The sequence below is a fragment of the Bos indicus genome, chromosome 12 (genome assembly GCF_029378745.1).
Source record: "Bos indicus isolate NIAB-ARS_2022 breed Sahiwal x Tharparkar chromosome 12, NIAB-ARS_B.indTharparkar_mat_pri_1.0, whole genome shotgun sequence".
In the NCBI taxonomy this organism is placed as follows: domain Eukaryota; kingdom Metazoa; phylum Chordata; class Mammalia; order Artiodactyla; family Bovidae; genus Bos; species Bos indicus.
Genome location: NC_091771.1, coordinates 89,547,140 through 89,567,927, shown reverse-complemented (window position 1 = coordinate 89,567,927; position 20,788 = coordinate 89,547,140). Strand labels below are relative to the sequence as shown.

At 49.5% G+C, this 20,788-nt stretch overlaps 1 protein-coding gene across 2 annotated transcripts; it reads left to right on the top strand.

Moving 5' to 3' along the window:
* Positions 1-91: 91 nt before the first annotated feature.
* Positions 92-19,286, top strand: DCUN1D2 (defective in cullin neddylation 1 domain containing 2). 2 transcript variants are annotated; one of them, XM_070800533.1, is made up of 10 exons: positions 92-243; positions 1,463-1,598; positions 2,849-3,066; positions 5,200-5,368; positions 11,706-11,762; positions 12,030-12,160; positions 16,192-16,274; positions 17,146-17,295; positions 17,619-17,715; positions 18,362-19,286. In XM_070800533.1, exons 3-10 carry the CDS (start codon positions 3,012-3,014, stop codon positions 18,451-18,453), a joined length of 834 nt encoding a protein of 277 aa, XP_070656634.1. In that variant the 5' UTR covers positions 92-243; positions 1,463-1,598; positions 2,849-3,011; the 3' UTR covers positions 18,454-19,286. The 2 variants fall into 2 exon arrangements, with proteins under 2 accessions (XP_070656634.1, XP_070656633.1); XM_070800532.1 differs by lacking the exon at positions 2,849-3,066.
* Positions 19,287-20,788: the final 1,502 nt, after the last annotated feature.

Below are 20,788 nucleotides of genomic sequence, written 5' to 3'. Positions count from 1 at the left end.
GCCGAGACGGCGTCCCGGCTCCTTTAAGGAGGCGGGGCGCGGTGTCCCCGGCCCGGAGCGGGGCGGCGCGGGGCACGCCGGGAGTCGGAGGCCGAGCGCGGCCTGGGTCCCGGCGGCCCCCGGGCGGCGCGGGGCACGCCGGGAGTCGGAGTCCTGTGTCCCCGGACGTTGTCCGGGCTGAGGCCCAGGCGGGGACGGCGCAGGTGGCTCGGCGGGCGCGAACAGGGGCGCTGTGGGGCGAGGGTAGGTGGCGCGGGGGTCGCCGGCGGGGGCAGGACCGGGTCGGAGACCGGCGGCGGTGCCCGGGGCGGGGGTCAGCGACGGAGGGGCTTCTGGAGCCTTCGGGTTGTGCTCTGAGGCGTCGCGGAGGCGCGGTAACGGAGGGGTCCCTTGTGCGGCAAGCGGGTCCCGGGCCGACGAGACAGACGCGGGTCCGGTGACGCTGGGGCCGAGGCCCGGCAGAGAGGCAGGCCGGGGCGCGGGGCCCCAGCCCCTTCTCCGCGGTCGGGGCCGGGCCGGGAGCCGTGTGGCGGCGTCAGACGCTGAGCCCGTGGACGCTCAGCCGCGGCTCCTCGATGCGAGCTGAGCGCTCCGCCGTGGGTGGGGCGGGGGGCGTCCAGAGGTGCGGGAGGGGCAGACCGGGTGCCCTGAGGAGTCGGAAGGCGGCCAGGGAGAGGACGCAGCCGGCCGCGCTGGGGCAGCCTTCGCCGTCCTGGCAGCGGGGTCCTGGGGAGAGGGCTCCGGGCAGGAGAGGGGGTCCAGGAGGGAGGTGCAGGGGCAGCGGCGGCGTGAGGACCCCTCCCGGTGGGGAGAGCCGCCGCGGAGGAGGCCGGTCAGAGCCGGGAGGCGTCCAGCAGGTCCAGAAAGCAGAGACCGCGCCCCAGCTCCCCGAGGGAAGGGGCTGCGTGGGCAGGAGCCTGGCCTTCTGAAGAGGTTGGAGGCGGGAGAGTGAAGGGGGCACTTGGGTTTGACTCCTTGCCGCATCACCCACCCCCCCCCCCCCCGACCTGCTGAACCCAGAACCATCAGGGTGACTCAGCTTACACCGTTAACTGGGTCAGCCCCTTGGAAGCGACCCTAAGAGGAGATTTTGTTGTTGTATTCGGTGTCTCTGGAAGGGTATTTTAAGGGCGTATCTTCATTCGATATATGGTCAGTCTTGATGTCCACATCACAGAAGTGGTTCTTCACAAGGTCACAGTTTAAAAGGCTTGAGACCTTTTCCAGAGGTTAGAGAATTTATCTGATGTTTCTCCTAGGTTATCCACATTTTTAATGAAAATTTTGGACATTTTAAGAGAGTAAGACAATGAAATGTAGGGAAAGCCCACCCACTTCCCTTAAAAGCCGTGGATAATAGTTTAATTTCCTTGGCATGGTGAGCCTTAGTGAAGTCCATCAGAGCTTGAAGTGTAGGCTGTGGTCCTGCCAATTTATGAACCTTTATTAATTTATTTTTTAGGCATGACCTCCAAATGGCCCAGCTCCTCCTGGCACCAAAACTGAAGAAAGTGGTGACATGAACTGTCCCCTCTGTACTTTGCTTTGGCAACTGAGAAGCTCAAAGCTTAATTTTCAGCTTTCAGCTCATATATATGGTATGCGTGTCTGTATCTTATCTCTGGGTTTTTTGGTCTATTTTCCTCCTCCTAATTTCTTCATCTACATCTTGTTTTCCAGTTACACGTTTTTGTAAGTTACAACTTATTCTGTGTGCTTCTGTAAACTATGTCATCATTTTTTGAACAAAACTGAGTATAAATCCTTTTAAAAGTAAAATTTTCCCCTTTGTCATACTGTTTTTTATAAAGTATTAGCATCTAGTAGATGGGTCTGGTTTTGTTTAGGGGGGACACTTTGTCCACACCATGCAGCACGTGGGATCTTAGTTCCTCGGCCAGGGATCAAACCCGTGCCCCCTGCAGTGGAAGCGTGCTGTCTTGGTCGCTGGACTGTCAGGGAAGGCCCTGGCGTCTGTTTTGATTTACAGCCTTGGTGAATCACTGTCATTTCTGCTGTCGTTTTCATCAGGTTACCTTCAATAAATAAAACCTTAACCATTCCGGTATCTGGAAGCATCGAAATACTATTTGGTTTCATCATGTGCTGTATATAGTGCAGTTACAGGGCAGTTTTGGTATTCACTACCCATCCACAGCCTCTGCCCTATTTTTCCATTTTATTTCTGTCACATGTACATGAACTTCTCATTATTAGTATCTTTCCTTAATCATCACAGGCTTTTTGTGCCTGCTTTTGAAACTTTTATAAGTTACTTTTCACACAATTTTTTGTTACCTGTGTGTGTTTTCATCAGTGTTCTGCTAATTTTAGACAGAGGAGGACTTAAAATAATGTTTCTAAATCTCAAGGGCCTTCTCCTGGTCATTAGGGCCTGCAATTAATTGAAGCTGAGGAGGACCCACAGATGGGCTGTGATGTTATGGTCAGACCTCGGGTTACTCTCTAGACTCACTTCATCAGATGGTACATGTGTGTTATAAAGGGGGATTTCACTGAGACTCGGGAAAAAAGCAGCATCCTACTTCCTGCAAAGGGAACCAGATAAAGATCAAAATGTATTTTGCATAGAATACTGATATTTCTAATCTGGGGGAGTTTAGACATTCCACATTTGTTACTATATAGATACTGTCGTTTGAATTTTCAGAAGGCTGTCCAGTGTTTTTATCCGATGGGCAACAAAGCTTTGTATTTCTGTAGTTCTGAAGTGCAGTCCGGTCACCCAGGAGAAGTTAAGTCCAGATACAATGTAGATGCTGGTGATCGAGCTGTAACAGCTCTCTGGGCTGGCCTCATTGGCTTTCCTGCCTCTTTCGCTTCCCAGAGCATAAACTTAAATCATCTCAAAAGGACAAGGTCCGCCAGTTCATGGCATTTACTCAGGCTGGCAAGAGAAGTGCCACCCACTGCTTAGAGCAGAGCAAGTAGACACCAGACCTGGCCACAGACAGCTGCTCCCAGCACCCGAGCTTGTTCACAGGGAATCCATGAGAACCTCCGTGGACAGGAAGAAGCTGGAGCGGCTGTATAACAGGTACCAAGGTAAGGGCACCAAGGCGCCGCACGTCCAGGCGCAGGGGGTGCCGGGAGTTTCCCGGGCCGTGTCCCGAGGCCTCTGACCGTGTGCACGTCCAGGCGCAGGGGGTGCCGGGAGTTTCCCGGGCCGTGTCCCGAGGCCTCTGACCGTGTGCACGTCCAGGCGCAGGGTGGTGCCGGGAGTTTCCCGTGCCGTGTCCCGAGGCCTCTGACCGTGTGCACGTCCAGGCGCAGGGGTGGTGCTGGGAGTTTCCCGTGCGTGTCCCGAGGCCTCTGACCGTGTGCCGTGTTAGGAGCACAGTCCCCTCCCTTGCTGACGGTCAGCTATACGGTTTGGTTAGTTTAATCGGAACGTGGCTCCTGATGGCTCAAGGCTGGGGTGGGACAAGGCGCACAGAGTCTAAAGGCTGATGGGCAGCGAGCCCTCCTATACGCGGCCTGGGTCAGCTGTGGGGAGTCACTGGTGGGAGGCTTGGTGTCCAGGCCAGGGGGCTACGCCCGCTACAAGAGTACTTTTCCCCAGCACTTCCACTGGGCAGGAGTACCTGGTGAGAAGGCTGCTTGAGAACTATTCCACATCATCCGAGTAGTTCTGACAGGAGCTGCAGGTCACCCTGCCCTCCACGGTTGGTGGTGCCAGAGTCCTGCAACAGTGCCATGGCAGAAGCTTCTGGAAGAGCTCTTGGCAGAGAAACCTTGTGTTGTCAGTTGGAGACAGTGGTTATTTTTATTGAGATCTAGATTAAAAAAAATCAACCAAAAATGGCATTCTTTTTTTTTTTTTTAATCTTAGTTCAGAAACCTTCTGTGGTTAAAAAAAACAGGTTTGTATTTGTAGTTCTCCAAAAAGGAACATTGTTTTCTGTGTGCTTTAGATTTTTTGGCTAAGTTAATTACTGAGCTGATTTTGTAAGTTCTACGCCCTGCAGATTTTTTAAGTTATTCATATATGTGCAACTGCCTTTGCAAAAATATTTTTGTATGAAAGTTATCTTTATCCTTTAGTTCAAGATTTAGGCCCTAAAAATAAATATATAGAGACTGTTGAAAAACATCTGTCCTTACAGAATGTGTACACGTGAACAGGTGTTCCAAGCTACTGTAGCACACCCAGAGACGACGCACGTGACATTTGTCAGGATGGCTGTTAGGTGAGGGCACGTAGACCCAGTGTCCTGCCCTCCTGACCATGTACCGTGCTAGGAGCATGGGCTTGAGTCGGAGTGTGGTGAGCCCCTCTGTGCCATGAGCCCGCTCTCACAACCTGGGAGCGTAGAGTTGGAGGGCCTTGGTGACTGCTGGAGCGGTGGGGCCAGCGGTCTCCTTGGGTGACGACGTACGTTAGAGGTGGTGCTGAGCACTGAGGAGTCTGACCTTGTGTGGTGAAGCGTCTGCTACACTTGACCTTGCTCTGAGTGAAGTGCCACGGCCTGCTCTGGTGCCTCCCGCAGCACCAGGCAGGTCGGGAGGCCGGTGACCTCGCAGGGCCTCACCGGTGTGCTCTTGCTGATGCTTTAGTGGGCTTCACTGTTTGATTTTCCCATGGAAATTTGCTAACTTCTTTAGTTTTATTTCTAAACTAGAAATTAGGGGAGGGGTAAGCCAGAATTTCTCAGCTGTTAAATGTGGGTGTATAAACTAAATGACCAAAAAACAAGTGTTGTGCAGTGGTATTAGCACTATAACAAATGAAATCCCGGCCCGAAATAAAAATTATTAAAAAAAAAAAAAAACACGAAATCCCTTTTGAAAGATACATTATCTTTCTTTCGCCATGACAAGGTGGAATACTTCACCATGCAGTGTTTTTCATAGCAGTTTGCCTTTGGGCAGGCTAAAATTCTGTAAACTTGAATTTTTATTTTACTCTAGGGAAATCAAAATTTTTATTCATGGTGACATTTTCAGAGAAGTTTCAGTGATTTTTTTTCCCCCCTGAAAACCCAGAAACCTAGATTTTAAAAATAGGAGTATTTTCTGGATAAATTATTATCTGTTACTATTTCTTTCATATATAGTTGAAAATTGCAGTGCATTCATCAATTGATGTATTAAAAATACATTCATTCCACCCATTTTAGTAATACTTTTGAAAATATCCAAGTTTTTAACTTATTTTCCCCTTAATTTTAACTGTAGATCCACAAGATGAAAATAAAATTGGAATTGATGGGATTCAACAGTTTTGTGATGATTTAAGCCTAGATCCTGCCAGTATCACAGTTTTGGTTATTGCGTGGAAATTCAGGGCTGCAACTCAATGTGAATTTAGCAAAAAGGAATTTGTAGACGGCATGACAGAACTTGGGTAAGTAAACTGGTCTCAGTTTAAACTTTTTCAGAAAGGAAAGTATTTTCAATGTTATTTTTCAGTGACCTGTAAATTTCATATCAATCTGTGTCCTTTGTATATTTTACAAATTTCTTGTGCATTTGTACTATTAAACCTTTAGTTTTCTTTTAAATTCCAATTAAGGTTTTGTTCAGTATTTTTATTCAGATTAATTCCTTTTGTTACACTTTCTCCTTTTTAATGTTTTCCTTCCAGTTTTGAGTTATCATAAACATCCAGGTGTTTTTGTTTGTTTTCAGCCATTTATTTCATAACACTGTGCACTAAATGCATAATTTGCTGTGTTGCTGCATTAAGCGTTAATAAAATGCCATTCTGTCTTTTGCGTGTATAACTTCTCTGCTCTACCTATAGTCGGAGTAAAAGGTTCGTTAATACCTTAAGATGTTTCTTAGTTATTAGGTGAGTCAGAGAAGTACATGAAAGCACGTAGCATAAATAGCTTTTAACCATTAAGCTCACTGCACTGTTTGATGAAGTGTGTAGAAGCCGACCTGCTGACTTGCTGACACTCTGAGGACTCAGTGTTGACAACTTAAACTCACTTATTTTTAGCTCCCAAAGGAGCTCGAAAGCCTTAGGTAAACATGTTCTAAGGCTGTGCAGACAGGGTGCTTGTTTTCACTAAAACAAGAGGAGTCTGTCAAGATAAGTTCTATGACACTTTATTTCTAATATCTTACCACATTCCAGGTAGTTGAATAAAACCAATTTAAAACCAACCGAACAGGTATCTTTATAACAGTGTTGTAAGCGCACTTGTGTTGATATTCTTTGCACCTGGGAAAGCCTAGAAGAAGCTGCAGTGATCTTAGAACCGGCTGCTGCTGCTGCTGCTGAGTCGCTTCAGTTGTGTCCGACTCCATGCGACCCCATAGACAGCAGCCCACCAGGCTCCCCCGTCCTGGGATTCTCCAGGCAAGAACACTGGAGTGGGTCGCCATTTCCTTCTCCAATACAGGAAAATGAAAAGTCAAAGTGAAGTCGCTCAGTTGTGCCCGACTCTTAGCGACCCCATGGACTGCAGCCTACTGGGCTCCTCTGTCCATGGGATTTTCCAGGCAAGAGTACCGGAAAGACGGGTTAAAAGAGCACTCCATGACTGCTGGGCCACAGTTACCCCACCTGTTAAAATCGCCCCAAAATAGAAGCTTTTGGAAATAAGTGCTTCTTACAGAGACAATTAATGGTATTTCTTAGACATTGCCTAGGAATATATCGTACAAATAAAATTTTTAAATTCCTATTAGCCTATGAAGTGTCATAACTTTAAATACATATATTAAAGATTTTGAGCATGGATCTTCCCAAAATGTTTTTAGATCATCTCACACCCTGTTATCTGAAGTTTACAGAATATAATTTAAGGTCACAAGTTAGTGATGGTCAGTGGCTTGCTCTCTCTCCACACCTCATGGGGCAGTTAAAGGTGAAAGTACCATTTAAAATATTCAACAAAAGTTTTATGAATGTATTAGTGAACTATGCTGTGGAGAATAACCTGTGCTTCTAGGGACGTGAAGGACTATTTGCCTCTAAATAGTGCTGAGCTCTAGAAATACTCTGGCTTCTGTATCTGCTCTGTTATGATTTCCTCACACTTTTCCTGGCTGTTGACTCCTGACTGTGGTTAGAATACCTGCCTTTAACAGTTAATTCTACACCTTTTCTTTGGGTGCTTGAGGATTCTTAGATAAACTGAATAAACTTTATGAAATACCTTGACATTTTTAAAAACAAAAAATTGTGTGCGGGTCTTCCCTGCTGTACCCATGGGTCTTTTTATCTGTCTTTAACCCAGCACCACATATTCTTAATTGTTGTAGCTTTAGAATGAGTCTTGATGAGTTAGTACAGTCTTCCCACATGGTTCATCTACTGCAAGATTGTTAGTGTTTATTACTTCCGTGGGGGTAAGAAGAGTCTTCAACAAATGGTGCCGACACAACTGGGCAGACATGAGAGCCTTAGCCTCAGTCCCTCCTTCATACCATCCTGGGAGTCAGCTGGGGCGGACTGGGGCCCCTGCAAGACACAGACCACACAGTTTTAGACAGATTAAGAAACTATAACCTCGGGTTAAGCTTTTGCAGAAAAGACAGAAAAACTACTAACCATAAATGAAAAAAGTGGTAAGTTGGACTTGATCAAAGTTAAAAACAGCATCAAAAGATGCTGTTGGGAAAATGAAAAAGATAAAACAGTGGGAAAAAATATTTGTTCTCTCTTTGTATATATTATAATCACTATAAAAACATAAAATTCAATCTGAAAGAATCCAAGAAAAAAAAGGACAAAAGAAAAATTAACTTATGGTGGGACAGATAGCAAGCACATGATAAAATGGAGGGTTTAAGCTAAAAATGTTTGCATTTACATAATCACATTAAATGTAAGTGAACTAAATGCTAGGTGGGTTTTTAAAAGCCAGCTACTGTATATACTGTTTGCAGTAGATAAAACTGAGACATAAGGGCACAGAACAGTTTGAGGGACAGAGTCTAAAGTAGTGTGCGAGCAGGAACCAAAAATAGGCTGGTGTGGCTGTTAATGTGTTAGAACAAGCTTTAACGCAGAAAGTAATTCTACAAATAATGAAAGACATTTTCTTTTCTTTTTTTTTTTTGGTGGAAAAAGAAAAGGTGCTTTTACTCAGGAGGCCAGCAACCTGGGAAGATGGTGGACTGGTGTCCTCAGACCACCTCTGAGTTGCTGGTTAGGGGACAGAAAATTGAAAGTGGGGTGCCAGTCAGCTCCAGCCACCCTCTGGAGGCTTGCCCTGCAGTGGTCGGGACATGTCGTCTCCATGGTCTTCTGCCTCTGCCATCTAAGGCCCTGGAGTCCTGAGGATATACATCCTGTGAGTTCCCGGCTCCCCAGCTCCAGCCCAAGGCAGGCAGAGCAGGATGGTATTAGCACCTGGATCACATTCCCTGAAGACCTCATATGATGTCTCAACTAGAGACATTTTGACACAGAGAAACCAACCGGCGTGTAGATGAGTGAGACAGCAAGGAGGGAAGGTCATGTGTAAGTGAATTAAAGAGCGAGGAGAAGAGGGAAGAGTGGAGGCAGGAGGAATCTGAAGACCATCTCTTAATGATAAAAGGTTTATCTTACCAGGACAGTACAGTTTATTTAAAGCAGAAATCAAAACTCTAAAGAAAATGATAGACATCTGCCAGCACAGTGGGGAATACATCTTCCCATCTTCTCACACACATCTTACCAACTGGTAGACTAAGTGGATGAAAAATCAGTAGTGAATAGAAGATTCGGAAAAGGAAATCGAACACTGCCCTTGATGTTGAGGAATACGTATTCTTTTCAAAAAGAACACTTAGGAATATTGACATAAACAGGGCATAAGGTAAGATGCCAGTGTCCCAGAGTTGAAGTGATACAACGTGTTTCCTGGCCACAATAACAAAAAAGAGAGCTAGCTAGGTTGAAATCTGTGTGGATACTGGACCTCTGAATAACCCTTGGGTTGAGAAAGAAGTTACGACAGAAATTAGAAAGCGTTTTGAGTGATGAAACTATGAGAACACGTGGGAGTCAGCCTCTGAGATGCGTATTTTAGAAAGCTGAAACTCAGGAAGGAAAGCATCCATCTCAGCAAGGAGAGAAAAGAACAGGAGATTGAACTCAGAGTGCAGACACAGGGAATTACAATTTTAAACAGGCAGTAATTTAATGATATTTTTTAAAAGCTATAAGTAGAAATGATTCATAAAGCCAAAACCTTGGTATTTGAGAAGACCAGTAAAGTAATGAATGCCACATAAGCCATATAGAAAGAAAGGGGACGTCACTATAGACCCTGCAGATAAATGAGACTGTATTACGAACAACCTTATAAATTTGAAAAATGAAATATAGCAGTTCTTTAAAAAATGACAACTTACTGAAATGGGAATGTGAAGACATAGTTCCGTAGATCTTAGAGAGTCAGAACCCATAATTTAAAATCTTTTCAAGGAGAAAACTCATGGCCATGATTGGTTCACTGGCACATCTTACCCAACTTTTAATAAAGAGAATAACATCAGTTTCACACCAGAGAAGAGTAAGGAAAAAAACACTCCTAGCACGTTTTGAGGCCAGCATAGCTTCGATAGTAAGACCTAGAAAGGACATGTTGAAAAGGGAAAATTATAAGCCTCTCTCAGTCATAAGAATCAAAAGACACATATGATGAACAGAAGATGCAAAAATCCTAACCAGATTTTCAGCAAAATAAATCAAGCCTCCAAAACGAGTCAACCAAAAGTCAGGATAAATTGTGATGACAGTTCATTGTAGTCCAGGAATGCAAGATCTGTTTAACATTACAAAGTCAACTAATGTAATTTATTGTAGTAACAGAAAAGGGAGGACTGGCTGTTTTATCAGTGTGTAACATGGCACTTGCAGTAATTAGCAGTACGTGGAGTGGGGCAGGATGAGAGCCAGGAAACCTGGGTTTCCAGAACACTTGATTTATGGCAGAGGTAGCCTTTTAGAGATGTAGAGAAGGAATGGCTTTTCACAAAAGGGTCCTGAGGGAACTGGCTAGTTGTATGGGAAAAGTCGTATGGCTTCCCTGGTGGCTCACATGGTAAAGAATTCGCCTGTAATGCAGGAGACCCAGGTTCAATTCCTTGGTTGGGAAGATCTCCTGGAGAAGGAAATGGCCACCCACTCCAGTATTCTTGCTTAGAGAATTCCATGGACAGAGGAGCCTGGCGGGCTGTAAGCAATGCGATCACAAAGAGCTGGACACGACTGAGTGACTAACAGTTTCGTGGGAGAAGGTTCGTCTTGGTCTCTGCCTCAGACTGTACATATAGTCAGTTCGGTGAGTTGTAGATCTCAGGGCAAAAGGCTGCAGGCAGAGAATACCTACAGCCGTACAGTAGCGCAGGTGGTAAAACGCCATCAGAAACCACCTCAGAGAAGATTAGTGAGTAAATTGTGCTGCCCTGAAATCAGAACTTCTGACCAGAAATAGCACCAGGAGGCATCACGCGGGGAAGGAGGGGCAGGGGCCGTGAGACGCTCTGCTGACATGAGAATCCCCACAAAACAATAAAAAGATGACCTGGTTGAGAACGGACAGGAGACATGACCACGCCCTTCACAGAGGATGCTTTCCAAGGGGCCAGTGAAGATAAAAGCAGGTACTCAGCCTCACTCACGGGCTGGGGTAGGGGGCTGCAAATTAGGAGCACATCAAACTAGGCCCTCCCAGGTCCTCTTCTGGGACAGCTGCCGCGTGTCGCCGGTGGGCAGTCACCCTGGAGAAGGGTTTGACAAGCATTGTGGACTCGCGGGTGGGTGTCTGCCTCACACATTCACTTGTGTGCCAGAATACACATACGGGAACCTTTAGCATTCTTCATGACCAGAAAACTAGAAACAGCCAAAATGCTTACCTGTAGCACAGTGGCGTTGCGGTGTGACTGCGGTGGCTGAGACGGCGGAGATGAACCACCAGAGCCCACGTGTCACACGGGTGAGCCTCGCACACACAACGTTGGCACAGAAACCCAGACACAAAGTAGAACTCGGGAGTTCCCATTTGTCAACTGCAAAGCAGGATAACTGATTGGTCCGCCAAGGAGCGCTGTGCTATGATGGAGGCGGAGAAGAGCAGGGGTGGCAGCCTGGAGGAGGAGGGCAGTGGTGGGCAGGGCTGGGGTGCCGCTCACCCGCCAGACACTGAGCTCCACGCGGGCTCGGGGACCTGCCACACCGGGGCACGCGGGTCAGTGACGTGTGGCTCTCAGCCTCCTCCTTGTCGTGCAGTCAAACGACAGATTTTATGTTTCGTTGTTCTGAATCCTGCTTTAGTGAGGGCTTTTAATTATTCCTGAAGGTTGTTAGCTTTTTGGAGGAAAATCCAGTTTTAAAGCGATAGAGTGCTTTTCCTGTGTTGGCTGTTTTAAGTCCAGCCCACTGTAATGAAGCATGCCCTGGACACTGACCTGAGTCTGCAGGCCTGTCTCCTCCGGGATGGTACAGGCTGCAGGTTGGCTCAGCTCTGCCCTCAGCAAGGGCCCAGGTCTTCCCGCCCTGTCTCCATCACGCCCGGACGCAGGGCTTATCCCTGGCTGTATTCCAGCCCACACAGCGAGGAGAGCCTTGCAGCTTCTGTGGGTTTTTTTCTTTACTTTTAATGACATCTCTGTGTGCATGGTAAGTCGCTTCATTTATGTCCAATTCTTTGTGACCCCAATGGGCCAGGCTCCTCTGTCCCTTAGATTCTCCAGGCAAGAACACTGGAGTGGGCTTCCGTTTCCTCCTCCAGGGGATCTTCCCGACCCAGGGATCGAACTTGGATCTCCTGTATCTCCTCTGCTGACAGGTGGGTTCTTTAACCACTGCACCCCCTGGGAAGCCCAGTGGCCTCTCTTCTAAGATGCAGTCCATGTGCCATATAAATCAGTGGGTTTGGTTCACAGAACGTGGGGTTATCACCACAAACAGGGCTAGCCCTTTCTAGCCCTTGTAGCCAGAACAGGGACCTTAGCTCCGCCCTTAGGCCCGAGCCTCAGGCCGCATCAGAGCGCGGGGAGGCTGGAGCCCTGTCCGCCACCTGCGACGCCCACGTGAGGCTCTGTTCCTGTCCCAGGTGTGACAGCACAGAGCAGCTGAGAGCCCTACTGCCTGGACTGGAGCAGGAGCTGAAGGACGCGGTGAAGTTCAAGGCCCTTTACCAGTTCACCTTCGCCTTTGCTAGGAGCCCGGGGCAGAAAGGGCTAGGTGAGTATACCTGCCAGATGCCAGGCAGCTCCAGAGGCCACGGGCGTGGCCAGCAGGGCTCCGGGCGGGCCCCTCCTCTGGGGTCCCCACTGAGGGCGCCCCTTGCCGCTGGGACAGTCCCACGTGCTCCAGCCCCTCAGCCTGCAGTCACTCCTGACGTGTGGAGCCAAAAATACGATTTTAAATGTGGAGTAATTTTCAGATGCTCTGCATTCTCTCCTGTTGATGTGTAATTGTCTAATGGGTTAGAGACGCGGGCAGGTGACGTTAACCTCGTCCTGGGCTGGGGATTTAATGTTAACTTACTTAAACTAATTCTGATGTGTGTTGGATTATATTTTTCTTCTTCTTTCAGAGATGTATGATTTTGCCAAAATGTTACTTGTGCATTACCGTATGTGGTATATACAGAAAATCTTTAGCTTGTATTTCCGGTTTGAGGTTTTGGTTTATTTGAGGATTATAAAATCCGCTTATTTCTGTTGCCATGTCACAGAGAACCTCAAACTCAGGGTTTCAAGCAGCCATCATTTTTATGGCGTATGATCCTTTGGCTCAAGGCTCTGCAGGGCTCTGCAGGGCTCCGCCGGGCAGCCCTCTGTGCCACACGGGTCGGGTCAGACGCTTAGCAGTGTTCCAGCTGCCGCTGGACACCGCCCGCCCTGGCTGACCGGGGCTCCCCTGCAGGGCGGTGATCCCACCGGAAGGCTGCAGGGCTGCAGGCAGGGGAGATGGGAGCTGCCTGGAAGGCCTACAGCATTGGTTCCATCTGAAGTCACCGCATTTGCCATGCTTTTAAAATTCCACTGTAACTTCTAAGAGGTTGTAAATTAGTCCAAGTTAATCACCTGTTTTAAAGTTTTATAAATTTACTTGCTTTGGTCATGAAGTTCAGTGTGAGGAGAAGTATTTTGAAGCACTTTTGCAGCATGGAGCCCAGCATAGTCTCTATTTTAAGTAGCTTTGCCTGAGTATCAGGCAGCAGAAAAGGAGAAATTTATAGTTTATCCTGTAATTCCTTTACTGAGAGAGAAAAAAAAATCATTATCTACTTTATACCTATAGACAAATGAGATGTTTATCAGAAATCAGTCACTGAAGAATTGGAACAGTTACTGATTTCGTGTCTGTGCTTCATGAGACTCATTGAGAGAACATAAAATCATATTAAAGGGAACAACAGCCTCTTCAGGAAAATTATTACATACCTGGACACTTCACAGACATCACACTTTATTTTAGAAGGTTTCTTGAGGGTTTTTTAAAAAAGATACAAAGCCAGATGAGTATAGGGGAGCAGAAGGGAGGCTTGAGGTGGGAGGGCAGCAACCCCAGAACCGATCCCTGTTGTTCTATCAAAGAAGCGGGTACAACATTGTAAAGCAACTGTTAATTGCTTTTGTTGCTCGTGACTCGGTTGCATCTGACTCTTTGCAACTCCATGGACTGCAGCATTCCAGGCTTCCCTGTCCTTCACTATCTCCCAAAGCAACTGTACTTCACTTAAAAAAAAAAAGAGTAATTTTACAGCTGTGAACCCCAGATGGAACAATTGATTTTACAGTTTCCAAAGTTTATGACATTGTCTGTCTTCTGAAGGGTTAAATATAATTTAAAGAGGTTGATTCAGGTGTTCCTATAATTCCTAAAAAAGTGTAGACAGCACTGGAAAGGGGTGGAAAAACAGCCTACAGGTCAAGGCTTCATCCCCTTCAGACCTGTGTGCCTGTTGTGTGTGGCAAGAGGGGCACGTGCCGTTTGGTGGTTGCTCCTTAGCCTAGCGCTGTCTCACTGCTCAGTCGGCCGACTCTGCCACCCCACGGACTGTACCTCGCCAGGATCCTCTGTGCATGAGATTTTCCAGGCAAGAAAACTAGAGTGGGTTGCCATTTCCTCCTCTTTAGCCTAGTTAAAGTCACTCAGTCGTGTCCGACTCTTTGTGACCCCAGGGACTATTCAGTCCATGCAGTTCTCCAGGCCAGAACACTGGAGTGGGTAGCCGTCCCCTCCTCCAGGGCATCTCCTGACCCAGGGACCAAACGGGTTTCCTGCACTGCAGGCGGATTCTTTACCAGCCACTAGGGACGCCCCCTAGTAGAGGAGGTGATTAACACTCCTTGACGCTTTGCTTTAATGTGAGATACTTGGCATGGCTTATACTGGCTAGAGTCCGTAATCAGCTGGCTTTGAGAAATCATAATTTTTGAGGAAGTAAAGTTTCATGATTATTAACTAATTTTTCCATCAGCCCAAAGATTCTTTTTTGACAGAATGATCATCTTTATGATCTAATTCTAAATGGAGCATCACAGACATAAATTTTACTTAGGAACATCTTATAATCATTTTCTTACTCAGGAGGTAGGGTTTTTCAGAGGTTATTAGAAAGAAAATAGCTGCTCTGATGATTCCTTTCATGGTCGTAGATTTTGTTCTTGATCTCAGCTCTCAAGTCTATCACTTGGAGTGTTGCGGTTGTTTTGCAAACGACCAGGTCCATCAGGACAGCACTCAGCGTGTTTACTTAGGTGATGCTGGGTCTCTGAAAATGCAGGCAGCTACTGCGAGTTGTGTGATTTACAAATATGCACATCGGGAACTTTATAAGAAGGGTTTCTAGGACCAAACGAACCCAAAGGTGACCAGACTTAACGTCTGCCATGAAGCTTTATTTTCCTCTCTTCCCCAGGTTTGCATCCATTTCTCAGTGTGAGACTTTCCCTCACTAGGATGAGTGTAGATTCTCCTCAGTGATAAGGAAGTAGACTCAGCAGGGCGCGGGCCCATGGGCAAGGTCCAGCCAGCCTTCTCTCCTGCCTGTTCCTCAAGTTTTCTGACCACTGCTTTCTTGCTAGGACTCCAGGTTATTTCAGACTGAGTTATCTTGTGGACGTTAAACACACAGGAAATAGAGGCATTTTATTTGAGGTTGGCTACTACTCACGTGTTTCTTGCTCATTCATTTCTAATGATTGACCTGGGAACCTCAGGTCAGAACTTCAGCTTTTATGACTTCTGTCCAAGTCGGGCCAAACCAGATTTAGATGAAAATCTTTTGGAAGGTGTTTAGTAGAATATTTTGCATTGAAAGCATTTGTTACCTTAAACATTTATTTATCGGCTTTTTGCATTCATTCTCCTGGCACACACACATAAGCACTATTTCAGTGCAGGACTGTTGTATCATCTGAAAGCGATGAGCTCTAGCCAACCTAGTTGAAGGGTGTCAGCTTCAAAAAGTTACCTTCTCAGCCCCTTGATGTTCTGGTGTATCAATCACACAGAAATAAATCGATACCAGCCTTGCAGTGAGCAGAGAATGAGTCCCTCTCCTGCAGCCCTGACACTCAGCTTCTGTGTCCGTGAACATCTCATCTCATGATGCAGCCCACGGCATCAGTCTGTTTAGACGTGAAATCGTCGCTACCGTCCAACTGGGGAAAAATGAGGACATTGACTTTTACTAGTGACCAAACAACATGCTAATTTGTCTTGGCTTTATCTTAAGAAATCCCAAGTCTTTATGATACTTAACGGGATTGACTTTTGAATCAGATTCCATTTTAGTTCTTACCGTGGCAAGGAAGGTCTGTTTGGAAAGCACTGTGTCCCTTCCTTTCTAAACAAGTTTTTAACTTGTAGTTCATCACTTAGAAAGTGCGTGGGGCTGTTTTTTTTTAAATGTATATATAAATGGTATGCATTAATCATATCCAGCTAATCATATCCAGGTCGGTCCAGCTGTCAAGAAAGCCCAGTACATGAGAAAAGCAGTCTTCATAATGGATTAATTAGGGAATAATTATTGACACATCCAGCTATCCTAGTACACAAATCGTTTTCCAAAGCCATTTTCCCCAAGGTACCAAATCAGATTCAGCTTCAGGAGCTCTTCTATAAGCCTTAGACCTCATGCAACCATGGGTAAGACTGCCGAGTGTTACTAAGTGACACCAGCGTGCTAAGAAGTGGTCACTGTGCTGTGTTAAAAGGAGTTGGGACTCACTGAGTGCTTTCTCTCTTTTTGCCAGATTTGGAAATGGCTGTCGCATACTGGAATCTGGTGTTATCCGGAAGGTTTAAGTTTCTAGATCTTTGGAACACCTTCTTGTTGGTAAGGGTCTTCCTGCTTGCCAGGTCCCCATGCGAGGGATCAGCCAAGCCGGTTACCGTCTTAATAACCGATTGCTTGTCTGCGGGCCCAAGGAACCAGTGTCCCCAGCGACGGTCCCAGGGAGCCCACCCGCGACCACACTCTGCCTCCCGCAGAAAGTGGTGCCCATGGGCTCGGGCCAGGCTGCTCGAGGCCACCTCCAGCCTGTGTGTCTGTGGTCCCCGCCCCAGGGTGTTCATGGGCCGAGACTGCTCAGTGACCGTGGGTGAGGGGAGGGTGCGGGCTGCCGGGCCCGTCCCTGACTGTGGGAGGTGACTGTGTTGTCCTGCTCAGGGTCCCCCTGCTCTGTGAGGACCAGTCCTTCTAGTGGAGGGGTGTGGGACAGCCCTCCAGGAGCAGCCTGGGGAAGGACCCCAGCACATGCGGCGGGAGGCCCGGGGCGTGCGGGGGGTGCAGCAGGGGGGCCCAGGATGCGCGGGGGGGTTAGCGGTGGGCCCGGGGTGCGCACAGGGGGCAGCGGGGGGCCCGGGGTATGTGGTGGGCTGCGGAGAGGCCCAGGGCGTGTGGGGGGCAGGAGGCCCGGGGCACGTGGAGGGGTTAGCAGTGGGCCCGGGGTGCGTGCAGGGGGCAGCAGGGGGCCCGGGGTATGTGGTGGGCAGCAGGGGAGCCTAGGGCGCACAGGGGGCGCAGCGGGGGGACCTAGGGCACGCGGGGGGGGGGGGGGCAGCGGGAGGCCCGCCCCGGGGGGACAGGCCTGCTGTGCAGCGGGCAGCAGGAGCAGAGGAGCATGCGTGATGCACCCCGTGCACGTGCTGTGGAGCGTGAGATGAGCTTGGGAGCCATCTGTGGACACGTGCACTCACGTGTGCAGAGACAGGCCTTAGAGGTCTGGGAGCCTCCAGGAGACCTGGGGCTGTTCTCCAGCTGGGGCCCCCCAGGAGCAGGGCGGGTCCTCCGGTGTCTGAAGCGTCCAGTGGCGGGGCGCGCCCACCCCTGCGGAGAGCCGCCTGGTTCACAGGAGGTGAGCACCTCCAGATGCTGCTTGCCCATGCTGTTTCTGAGCTGGTTTCAGGCTTGGACAAAGAGATTAAAAATGCTGCCTTTCTATTTGAAATAAAAGTCAATAATTTTTGTTTTATTTTGTGTTTCAATAAGTCTGCCTTCTGCAGACTTCTGCACGTTGGCATCATGCAGCTCTTAACACTGACCCAAAGCGCTGTTGCTGGATTAACTTCTGACAGTGCTGGTCTGGTTCTCACGCCTGGTCACATTATGTCCTGAGATCACCAGGCTGAGAGCTCCGTCTGAGCCAGCAGTCTGCTGGTTTTTCCTCTTGTGTTTTAGGAGCATCACAAACGATCAATCCCAAGGGACACTTGGAACCTTCTTCTAGATTTTGGAAACATGATCGCAGATGACATGTCCAACTATGATGAAGAAGGTAGGCAAAGTCCACAGACCTCAGGAGATGGCCAGGGGGCAGGTGGGTCCCTGTTGACCCCTGCCCGACCCCGTGTGTGAGACAGGAGTGATGAAGTGCCTAGTACTTACTTATTACGTCCTGTAAACCCCACAAGAGAAAATACCGCTCACATTAAAGTCAGGAGGACCTCTTCTGAGCTGAAGCTTTCACGGTGGGTGTGCAGAGGCCCGGAGGCAGGACCACAAGCAGGACGGTGACTGCGGCCCGCTGACCCTGTGTGGCCAGCGGTTATTCCATCACGCCGCGAAGCACACAGCGGAGCCCCGCCTGTGTACTCACCTGAGCATGGCCACACCTGCAGTGGCCCCCACCCCAGGCGTTTCAGGGCTCAGGGAACTTCTCCCACCTGCTGCACTGTGGGCGCTGCCCGCTCAGAAAGAATGTCCACCCCCAGCCCCCTCTGCCCAGCACACAGCACCTGCCACCCCCGGCTGGCCAGAGCCGAGGAGGGTAATTCCAGCTGATCCATCACGTGTAGAAGTTTAAAAAGTTTAAAATCATTTGAGTTCATGAGATATAAATGTTGGATTGTGAGAAAAACCTTTGACTATAAAAAATATTGTTCTAAAATGCCGACTTTTTCACACCTTTTGCTTTCCTTTAGGAGCATGGCCTGTTCTCATAGATGATTTCGTAGAATATGCGCGGCCAGTGCTCGCAGGTGGTAAAGGCGGTCGTGTCTCGGCAGAAAATTGAGTTGGATTTAGATGGAAGGGAGCCGCGTCCTGCAGGAGATGCTGGCCAGCTGTGCCTGTCGCCCTTTCCTCCTGACCAGTCGTGAGCCTGGAGACCCTCTGCCGCTGCTTAGAGAAGACGCCGCTGACTATTGGCGCCGCACAGAGACCCTCCGCGATCGCGGCCGGGCGCCTGGGGACGGGGCCCTAGCTCTGCTGTGGAGCCCTCCGCCTGACTGTGGAGGGGCGGGGCCTGTCTGCAGTCCCTCCTCCTGACTGGAGGGGCGGGGCCTGTCTGCAGTCCCTCCTCCTGACTGTGGAGGGGCGGGGCCTGTCTGCAGTCCCTCCGCCTGACTGTGGAGGGGCGGGGCCTGTCTGCAGTCCCTCCTCCTGACTGTGGAGGGGCGGGGCCTGTCTGCAGTCTCCCGCCTTCAGATCCCGGCGAGCCCTGCGCCCACACCCACTGGTTGTCCGGGAACCACACCTAAGAAACCGCCGGTCAGGCGGCCGGACACATGTCCTGAGAGGACAGTCGTAGACGCTGAGGTTTTTAGATTTGGTGCCAGGATTAAGACGTAAGTTTTTGAATTATCCAGGTTTATCAGCTCTGTTTCCTCTGGATGATCACGGGAATGATTTTACAGGTCGACGAGCTGTTGAGGTTTGCACAGCAGCTTCAGACTGTGTGCAAGTCAGCGGGTCTGCTTACCGCTAGTAGTGTCAGTTCAGCTTCCTGAGAAGCTTCATAAAGTATGCAAGTATGCTTTTTTAAAAAAATGTATTTTATTACATTTAAAAAGACATTTTTCTGTGAGAAATTATCTCTTTTGTGAGAAATTTAAATTTAAAAATCAACTGTTGGCTCCTTTCTACAGTCTGTAACGTGAGCACTTGCCCTTCACGTGTGGTCACATTCAGAAGGTAAGGACACACGTGGTTGTCCCCAAAATGCCACAAACCGAAAACCATGTCACTCGCACGTGGAGCGGAGAGTCGGCACCCCGAGCCGCTGGCCTCCGGCATGTCCCCCGCCACCCCCTTCCTTCCTGGGGGTCACACCCAGCTTGGGGGCTGGGAGGATGGCTGGCCCGCGTGCTGTCCAGGTGGGCGCCGCGACCCGCCTGCCCATCGTGGAAGTGGCTTCGTGTGGCGGTGTGAGAAGCGCTGGGTGGGCCACATCTCGAACACGGGCGATCACGTCACGGCACACCCGTGGCCCCACAGCGGCCCCACTTATGAGACAGAAGCTGGGGCAACTCACAGGAGAGGGGGTGCCCGCAGATTTGCAGAACGCGTGCCTAAAATGTGCAGTTTAGTTTGGCTTCCAGAAGCATGAGCCACCCAGACCTGCGTCCCGAGACCCAGCCGGGCGGGCGGTGTAGGAGTCAGCCCCTCTCGAGGTGCAGGGCCCAGAAGTTGCTGACCTCTCCCAGCCCCACTGCTGTGGCCGCAAAGAAAACACGGGCTACCTCTGCCCACAAGCCTGGGGTTCTTAGAGCTTTAACAGAAGCCTCAACAATCGTTCAGGGTCCTTTGAGGGCTTTTGGGTTCTGACGTGTAAGAGTTCCAGAGAGGTTGCAGAACTCAGGCCTGTGAGAGTCACGAGGTCCGCGGCACTGCTTCATCCTGAGGCTTAAGGCTGTGTGGGAAAGGCCATCGGTGCACGAGGGCCTTCTTGTCCACCAGCAGACCCCAGAGCTCAGTGACTGGAACCAGTCTCTCGCACACGGCCGGTGTCAGTCCGTCTATCACAAGCATTCCCGTCGGGCGTGCTGTGGATGCGCCGAGCACTCAGAAACGCTGAAGTGCTTCTCTCTGGGGCCGTGGTGGCTTTCTGCTCTGCCCCGGACGCACGGACCCCAGGCACTGGCTGGCCTGGCTGGCCTCCTCCGCCCCACGTCGGGAGCAGCCACCACACCCGGGGCCCTCCCAGCTGTGTCTGGCCTGCCGCCTCCTTACAGAATCGAGTCCCACGTGGACGGTCTGAACTCTCTCCTCTCCTTTCTTGGTGTCATGAGGCCTCTGCTGAGCATGCCTGCTTCAGGTGGGCGGTTACAGATCTCAGGACACAGAAACCTCAGGGTGCACAGAAGCCTCAGGATGCATGGGCGTTCCTTTGGCTGATAAGAACTGCACCTGCCTGACCCACCGCCACACACACACTGGAGACACACGGACTCACCACATGAGGGATGAACGAGCTGGACACCCTGTGCCCACCGAGATTCCTGGCCTGAGCAGCACCGCCTCCTGCTGTAGTGGTGACATCCTGCGTGCTAGTCTGTGATGTCGGCTTAGTAGACGCTTACGAGGGCGGGTACGCGCATCTCTGGCTCCTGGCTCTGCAGGGCGGCCAC